At 53.3% G+C, this 9,264-nt stretch overlaps 1 gene segment (V, D, J or C); it reads right to left on the reverse strand.

The window, feature by feature from the left end:
- Nucleotides 1–568: 568 nt before the first annotated feature.
- LOC117310913 (immunoglobulin lambda variable 4-3-like) lies at nt 569–4,677 on the reverse strand. The segment is given in 4 exon segments: nt 569–626; nt 721–994; nt 4,161–4,486; nt 4,600–4,677. Coding segments are annotated over 4 exon segments (704 nt in total).
- Nucleotides 4,678–9,264: the final 4,587 nt, after the last annotated feature.

Consider the following 9,264-nt stretch of genomic DNA (forward strand, 5'->3'; position numbering starts at 1 on the left):
TTCTGCAGGAGAGTTAAAGCTGGCCCATTCGGGTCATCCTAAACTGAGTCAGAGCCTGGGGATGGTGGCCTCAGCCATCATTCACCTGAACCTCTCTGACCAGGGGGATAAACTGGGGTAGGGGCCATTTTCTGCACCAACAGCATTTCCCCGTGAGGGCACTGCTGTGAGTTGTCACAGGCTCCCAGCAGCTGTGGATGAGTAGACGAGGCCAGAAGAGAGAAGGAGGTAGATGCTAGAATGCCCACTGCTCTGGTGTGCTCCATTCAGAATCCCAGCTGCCATGGGGGCCTGGGGCTTCAGCATCAGATGGGATGGGACATTCTGTGGTCAAATCCTAGACAGTTGGGCCAAGAGGGGCCCAGTGACCACGATATGGAAATGTGGGGAAAACTATCACTGGAGGGATGTGTCCCTCTGTCTGTCCTTCCATACAGGGCCTCTGGCCAAAGTTCCCGACCTGGCCAGACAGCACTAAGACAGCCTGGTCCTGCCAGCCATAATCCACTCCTGAGCCCCCTGTGCAGAGCCTGCCTGGAGGGCTGGGAGGAGGGGCAGCCTGGGGAGCTCAGATCTGGGGGAACTGGGCCAGACCTGTCACTGTTCTTCCACAGTCCTCCTGGGGGCTGGAGGAGAGTGTGAGCCAGACGGGGAGGGGGTTTGTGTCTCACTTCCCTGTCTGCTGTGTCACTGTGAACATAATCACTGCTGTCAGCTGACCCACAGTAATAGTCAGCCTCGTCCTCGGCCTGGGCCCTGCTGATGGTCAGCGTGGCAATTTTGCCTGATTTGGAACCAGAGAATCGGTCAGGGATCCCTGACTCCAGGTTGCTATCACCATAAATGACCAGCATAGGGGCCTGGCCTGGCTTCTGCTGGTACCATTGAGCATAATAGTTTCCTAAGCTGTCTCCCTGGCAGGTGATCCTGGCCGTCTGTCCCAAGGACACAGACACCGCAGGTGGCTGAGTCAGCGCAGAAGAGGCCACAGAACCTGCAAGAGAGGAGAGGAGAGTGAGGGTGAGGAAGAGGGTCTCATCCCTGCAGCCTCATGCCCCCTGCGGCAGCTCCTGTGCTGAGCTGAAGTTCTGGACCAGGCTGAGCTCTGGTCACTTTTCGGGCTGAGCCTGGGGGCAGCACCTGTGCAAAGAGTGAGGAGGGGGAGCAGGAGACGGGTCCAGGCCATGGTGGGGACGCCCTGAGCTCTGCCTCTGAGCTCACAGCTGGGGTGGGGCTCTGGGCCTCTCTTATGCTCAGAAGGGGTGTCTTCATGCAAATCTCCTTCCTGCCACCTTTGCCTTGTGACCGGCTCCCTGCTGAGCAGAGAACAGCTGGGATCCAAGGAGGAGTTAAACTGGCACCTGAGTTCCAGGCCTGAGTCCAGGTCCCCAGAACTCTCTGGTGCTGAGTGAGAAAGGCTGCCCCTGCCTGCCCCAGCATGTGCACACACCCTCTCAGTCCGCTCCTGGGCTCCCCTCTGGGCCTTGGGGACACACAGGCGTCCTCTCTGGGGATGAGGTTATCGTGTGGTGGGCTGGACAGTGCTGGAAGCTGGCACTGCGGGGACCACGGTCATGCTGCTGCGAGAGCCCAGAATTCCAGCAGCAGACACAGTGACACTGGTCAGGTACATCTGGCAGGGTTTTTATTATATTCTTTAAAGTTTTTTTTAACTTTTATTTTTTGAAGTATAGTGGATTTACAATGTTGTTTGAGTTTTAGGTGCACAGCAAAGTGATTCAAATCAACATATACATTCTTTTTCATTTTATGTTTAAAAATAAAAGGAAAAATGTCTTCCTTATCTAGACCTAGGCAAGAATTCTTGGACTTGACAATACATGCATGATTTGTGAAAGGAAGAAGATAAATTGAAATACATTAAAATGAAAAGCATTTGTTCTATAAAAGTCCTTTTTATGGAGTTGAAAAATCCAGTAAAGTGGGAGAAAATACTTTCCACTCACATATTCATCAAAAAACTTGTATATACATTAAAAAATGTGTCAAAACTAATCAATAAACAAAACAACTAAAATCCAAGTGGAATTTGGGAAATGATGTGAACAGACATTTTTTCGGGAATGTACAGATGTCAGATGAGCACATGGGAAGATGGTCCCCATGAGTCATTAGGGAAATGTCAATCACACCCTAAAGAGTTGCTGCTACACACCAGTCAGAATGGAGCAGATGGGCTAAAGTAAAAAACAGTGGCAAAACCAATGCTGGCTGTGCAGCAGAGGGACTGGTGGCTCAGGTGTTGCTGGTAGGACTATAAAGTGGTACAGCCACCCTAGAAAACAGCTTTGCAGCTACTATGAAACTAAACATGCAATTACTGTACAATCTAGGAATTGTACCCTTGGGATTTTATTTCAGAGAAATGAAGACTAATGCTCCCATAAACACCTACACACAAGTGTTCCCCGCTCCTGTCTTAGTCAGCTCAGGCAGCCATGGAAAAATACCACCACATGTTGCTTAAACACCACAAATTTATTTTCCAAGGTTCTGGAGGTCAGAAGTCCGTGATCAAGATGCCCTAATATTGTTTTTAGTGCAAGCTCTCTCCCGGCTCCCTGAAGGCGCTTTCTGGCTCTGTCCTTAGATGGTCTGTCTCAGTGGCTCACTCGGGGTTGGGGGTGTGTTTCTCGTCTCTTCTTATAAGGTCACTAATCCTATGTCCACAGGTGCGGACCAACCTGGGAGGAGATACCGTCCTCCACCCTGTTCATCAGTCACTTTCACAGACAGGTTGACAGTTCTCACCCAGACCCTGACCCTATTATGACCTTGACCAGAGAGATGCCCTCGAATGGGTGTCCATCTCTCTCTGATCGAGTCCATAGGGGCAGATCCCTCCCTGGTGGGTCGCCATCTAAGCACAGCATGGTATGGTCTCATCGTCTTCCCTTTTCCATCCTTGTCCTCACATCGTGCCGTCTGTCCCTCTGTGCGACCGTCACAGGCTCCTGCTGTCTTCACTTCTTAGCAGCACAGGCCCCGGGGTGTGTGGATGTGGTGGGACCCGCATGGGGGTGGGTTTACTCACTGCCATCCTCCTGGCTCCCTTTCCTACAGTGTAAGGGGGACAGGACACTCCCTACTAGTGGGACCTGCAGGAGGCCTTGTTTGGGACAAAGTCACAGCAAAGCCTTGGAGAGAACAACCCTTTCTGGGATGGGGTGACAGGAGAGGGCCCTGTGTCCCCTGTGAGTCCCGGCAGAGTCGGGGACAGAGGTCACTGCAGGACGGAGCTCTGATGTCCTGTCCAGTCCTGCCCCCGGCCCCCTGTCCATCCCTCTCCAGGAGACCAACCGCCTCCTCCCCTCCTGCCCCCGTGGAGTCCTCCAGGCCACGGGCAGCTCCTGGACTTTGCCTCTCAGGCCTCAGTCACTGGGGGTCCGACTGGGTAAGGGGACCATAGTCTCCAGCTCAGCATCCCCGTTCCCCATCCCTGCTGCTGTCCCAGTGGACGTGGTGCTGGCCGGTCCCTACAACGTCCTGTGGGTGAATGGGGAGCCATTCTTGGCACCAAAGCTGAGACCCTTCCCCAGCAGGAGAAGCCCGGCCGAGCTCCAAGTCTGTACTGCCACAGACACCCTTACCGCCTCATGACTCACTAAGGACCCAGCTCTGCACCCACCATAGGGTCAAGGTTCCCATCCTCCCTCCCCAGATGCCCAGTGCTTCCTGCTGAGCCCTCAGTCCTGGCCAGGGGCCTGCTCTGCACCCGGGACACCCAAGTCAGGACACTTGGTACCATGACCTGCATGTCGCCTCTGCACGCCAAGATCCATGTTCCTTCCCTGAGAGACTTGGAGTAGGGCCTGGGGGCTACTGGGGACAGGGTCATCTCAGCTCAGCCCTGTCCCAGTGTCCTGTTCTGCCTGGGCTGGGCTGGTCTCTCCCAGCATTGCCCACACAGGCCTGTGAGGAGGACCCAGAATCCCACCTCGTCAAAACCACCTAAATTTTAATGTGTGTCTGCCTCTCCCTGGGGGTGACTCGGGGAGAGGTTGGGGGTGAGGGGTTTGCAAGGGGAAGACTCAAAGGTCAGGACTCCGGGGACAGACAGGGAGCAGCTCACCCTGGTGCCGTGGGATGGAGGGCAAGGGAGGGAGGTTTTGGCCTCACTTCCCCTAGGTCTGTGTCACTGTGGTATCCAACTTGGCCGTCAGTGTTATAGCTGACACCACAGATATACTCAGTCTCGTCCTCAGACTGGATGTTGGCGATGGTCAGGTAGCGGTCAGCCCCAGAGCTGGAGCCTGAGAAGCGGTCGGGGATCCCATCCCCCTTGGTGACGCTTCCGTCACTGGTCAGCTTCATCAGATACCTAGGGGCCTGCCTACTCTCTGTTGATACCACTCAATGTAGTACGTGCTGTGCTCACTGCTCAGGGTGCAGGTGAGCTTGGCCGAGCCTCCCAGGGAAGAAGATGCAGACGGGGCCTGGGTCAGCACAGGCACAGCACAGAGACCTGCAGACAGAAATGCAAGGGTTGGCTGACGGCACTGACACTGGGCAGGTGACCCTCAGGACTGTGCTGGAGGGAGGGGTTGGGAGGTCCCCGCGTCCCTGGGCCACTCTGACCTGTGTTGAACAGGAGGGGCAGGAGGTAGAAGGGCACCCAGGTCATGGTGGGAGGTCCTTCTGCGAGCTCTGCACTGAGGCTGCCCAGCTGGACTGGCCTCTCCAGGTCTCTGTCTTATCCTCTCCCCTTGCTGCTCGCAAAGGGAGGAGCAGTGAATGCAAATCTACTCCTCCCTCCCCATCCTGTGTCTCAGCTCCTGGCTGAGCCCTGAGCCCAGAGGCCTCACGCTGGGGACTCCCTGGGGTCAGAAGAAGGGCCACGTGTGAGTTTCAGAGAGACATTTACTCTCCTCAAGAGAGGTGTCTTCAAGGAAGTGTCAGTCATGCCCTTTGCACTTGAGCCCTCCCCTGGACCTATGAGGGTCCCAGCCAGGACCACAGTGCCCCTTGGTGCCCCAGGATGGATGTCTTCCTACACATGTAGCTACTTTAATAGAATGACAACTTTTGAGTCCCCAGTATATGCCAGACCCTTGGTGAGTTTCCTGCAGCACCTCACCGGGCACCAAATAATCCCACAGCGCCCTCTGCTGAAGGCACAACCTCTCCCCAGTCTCATGAGGAGGAGTAAATGATTTTCCCAGATTCCCCCAGACAGGGATGCATGGGTCAAGATTCCATCCAAGGGACTGACTTCAGAGCCTGACGTTTCAGCCCCCTCCCCCTCCCCCCTCAACCCCCCCCATAGTTTCCTCCATCCCTACTCCAGGCCCCCTGAGCCCCTCCTGTCACCACCCTCTGTTCTGTATTCAGGTGAGCCGTATCCAATGTCACTAAAATATTCCTTATGGTCCACCTTTCATCTAGATCTATTCACAAATATAACTTTATGACTTGTGGGGTTTATGGAAATGATCTCCCTACTGAAAGGGATGATGTGACACTATTTACTTAAAAACGTACAGACTATTGTCATTCATTCCACAGACTGTAATAAAAATGTGTTTAACGATTCAGAACCACCTTTAAAATTGTAGTTGTATTTACTATCTTGCCTTTGGAAAGAAGTCACACGGATACATGTATTAAATCTCCTCATTTTGAGGTACCCTCAGTATCCCCGGTCTGGGTGGAAAATGGCTCAGCAGTTCCTCTCCAGCAAAGACTCTGGGCTTGGGACCCTCCGTCACCTCTTGGTGTGGTGAGTATGTACTACACGCACGGTTACCCCAAGGAGACCTCATCCATCTCACCTGCTCTGGCCAACATGGTGGCCACAAGCCAAGGAGGCTTCTGAACATGCAACGTGGGTGGTCGCAGTGAGCTGTGCTGTAGATCTGAAATACCCAGCACATTTCAAAGATTTAGGAGAGTGTAGTGTAGAATGTATCAATATTCTAATATTTAATTCATACTGAAATGATATTTTCAAGTAATTTAGTTACGCAAAACCTATTATGGAAACTAACTGCATCGGTTTCTCCTAATTTTTAAAAAGCGTTTACTGGATAATTGAAAATTACATATGTGGTTCAAATAGTGTAGGTAATGGATAGGGCAGCACTGCAAAGTCACAATGTCAGTCACTTGTGTCTGAAATAGGAGAGAGAACTAGGAGAGAAAATAGGAGAGAGCCCGGAGGAGGGGACGTGGCGGCCCCCACTCTGTCCACTGTGCTGCTTTGCCTCGTTTGGAGTCCCAGGTTGTCATGGGATCCTGGAGGTTCCAGAGCTCTGACGAGCTGGGTGGTTCTGGGCATCCATCCAAGAGATTTGGGTTGATGAGTGGCCAGTCAGCGCCATGTGGACATCCAGGGTCCACTAGCACTGGGTCTCTGCCCTCGCTGTCTGTCCTTCATTCAGGCCTTATTTCTTCAAGTCAACACCACAGCCCAGACACTGAGCCAGCCTGGTCCTGCCAGTCCATAATCACTCCTGAGCCCCTGTGCAGAGCCTGCCTGGAGGGCTGGGAGGAGGGGCAGCCTGGGGGGCTCAGACCTTGAGGAACCAAGCCAGACCTGTCACTGTTTGTTTCATAGTCCTCCTGGGGCTGGAGGAGAGTGTGAGCCAGATGGGGCGGGGGTTTGTGTCTCACTTCCCTGTCTGCCTGTGTCACTGTGATGATAATCACTGCTGTCAGCTGACTTACAGTAATAGTCAGCCTCGTCCTCGGCCTGGGCCCTGCTGATGGTCAGGGTGGCAATTTTGCCTGAGCTGGAACCAGAGATCGGTCAGGATCCCTGAGGGCCGCTTGCTGTCCTCATAAATGACCAGCACAGGGCCTGGCCTGGCTTCTGCTGGTACCAATATGTATATTTTTTGTCCAGTAGGTCTCCAGAGCAGGTGATCTTGGACGTCTGTCCCAAGGCCACGGACACTGAAGGCGGCGGGTCAGCTCATAGGAGGCCACGGAGCCTGTAAGAGAGGATGGGAGAGGGGTTGAGAATGAAGGACCCATTCGCAGGGAGGGGTCCCACTCTGAGGCTTTGCCTGGCTGAACTCTGGTTTGAGGCAGGCCCAGCCCAGGGTTCTGGAGGGCCTGAGCCTTGCGGGCAGGCCGGAGGCAGCACCTGTGCAGAGGATGAAGAGGGGGAACAGGAGAGGGTCCAGGCCATGGTGTGGACGCCCTGAGCTCTGCCTCCGAGACACCACAGCAGCTCTGGGTTCTACTCATATCCTTTTATTCCCTCTCAGAGCTTTGAGCAGGGCAGTGAGGGTTTGGGCTTATGCAAATATACACCCCCCTGGGGCTCCTCACTGAGATGGGAGTCACCCAAACCATCAGCCCAGGTGACTGTCACCCAGCTTCCTCCACGGCTTCGCATGTCCAAAAAATCAGACTTGGCCTCCAAGGTCTGAGGTCACAGTCACCTTCCTTATGTCTGACCACATGACCGCTGTTGGAAACCATCCAGTGGTCTCTCCTGGGCTGGCCCAGTGGGGCTGTCAGCCTGGCAGCATCCTGGCCGTGGCCACTGTGCCCCTTTCACTGGGTGTCCTGGGTTCACTGTGAATGCGACCTTTAATATGGTTACTGTGTCCTGAGCGGATGGCACAGTCAGTCCCAACTTCCTGCCGAGCACTGAACCTTGGACACCTGTGGACCCTGAGGGCTGGTTCCCTCTGGGGCTCCACTTGGGCAGCCCTACCCTCTGTCCTGATGCTCCTGGCTGCTCTCTGCTTCCCCCTGCTGTGGAGTAGAATCAGACCGGGACTCCCCTCCCTCAGGTCACCCAAAAACACCTGAGAGAGTGTGGACCAGGGAGTCCAGCCCTGACTCCGAGCAGCTGTGACCCCTGCCCTGCCCGGCCCAGCACGGAGAGGTCACCTACACATGCAATTGTTATTCCTGTAACCATGTCTCAGGGTAGAAATGCCCTTCCTGTCCCTTTGGTTTTGTTAGTAGAGTAGAGTGTGCCAGGATGAACTGTAGCTGCAAAGTGTCAAGTTCCATAGCAACGTGTGTATCCCCTCAGACCAGAGGGATTCCTTGTATTTGGGAACCAAGATTGATACTATCTCCTCCCCAGGAGGTCAGTTGAGTGATGATGTTCCTGGCACTTGAGGTCATTTAAGCCCTTACGTCGTCATCATCATCATCATCATTATCACCACCATCATCATCATCTTCTCATCACCATCATCATTACCATCATCACCATCATCTCCATCATCAACATCATGATCTCCACCATCTCTTCTCCTTTTTTATTTTTTATGTCACCTCACACCTCTCAGAGTTTGTGGTGCTAGCATTTCTACCTTAGCATAGTCTGCCTTTTTAAGGAAACTGGGGATCTCCTGCTATTCCACTGGGATTCTTCCAGAAATCATACAGATGGCTGAACCCCTCTCCCGGATTCCTGCAGGGTGACGACAGGAAACTCTAGGACCTCATAACTCACTGATTCCCCCTTTAGTTAACAATACACTTTGGTGGCCTTTTTATACTTTAACTTGGAAAAAAATTTCTTAGGTCAGTACATACCTCCCCATTTTATAGCAGGTTAAGCTGTGGCCCAGAGAGAGTAAATCCCCAGATTAATAGAGAAATGTGGAGTGAGCCCAGGATGAGCCCAGGGGTCCTGGATTCAGACCCCTGGCCCTTTGGGGCAGAACTTCATCAGGAGGGAGGGGAGCATGAGGGCCAGGCTGGGAGGAGAGACGGGTCCCCAGGATCACTGTCATCCCCACCACATCCTTTCTGTCAATAGAAGCCCCCTCAGCCTGCATGTGGGGGTGGTCAGCGGGGCTGTACCCCAGATTAAGCTGGAGAATCTGTGGGGATGCAGGGCTGCCTGGCCATTCAGGGGCCTGGCTGGGTCCTGCTGCCTCTGCTGCAGTGATGCTTCATCCTCATTCTCCTGAGCAGGTGGGAGTGACTGGTGTCTCATGGCCAATCTATTGGTTGAGAGCTGAGTCTTCAGGGATCTGTAGGGCCTGCAGGTTTACCAAAGTACTTAAGACCAGCCTTTTTAAATTACCTATTGTTGCCTTTATTATAGTTCTTATTTCTTAGAATGACTGTAATACTATCTCTGATCCTTTCATGTCTGTGTGAAGGGCTCTTTAGCATTTCTCACAAAAGAGAACCACTGTCCTCCTGTGCACAGTGAACACACTCCTCTCTGTGGAACTTTTGCAAAAGATCCCATAGCCTAGAGTCATAAGGAATCTTAGCTGATAAATGCTGGATCAGAGAGAAGTGATAACCAAATGTGGGGGC

This window comes from Tursiops truncatus, unplaced genomic scaffold, assembly GCF_011762595.2.
Source record: "Tursiops truncatus isolate mTurTru1 unplaced genomic scaffold, mTurTru1.mat.Y mat_scaffold_571_arrow_ctg1, whole genome shotgun sequence".
Taxonomy (NCBI): domain Eukaryota; kingdom Metazoa; phylum Chordata; class Mammalia; order Artiodactyla; family Delphinidae; genus Tursiops; species Tursiops truncatus.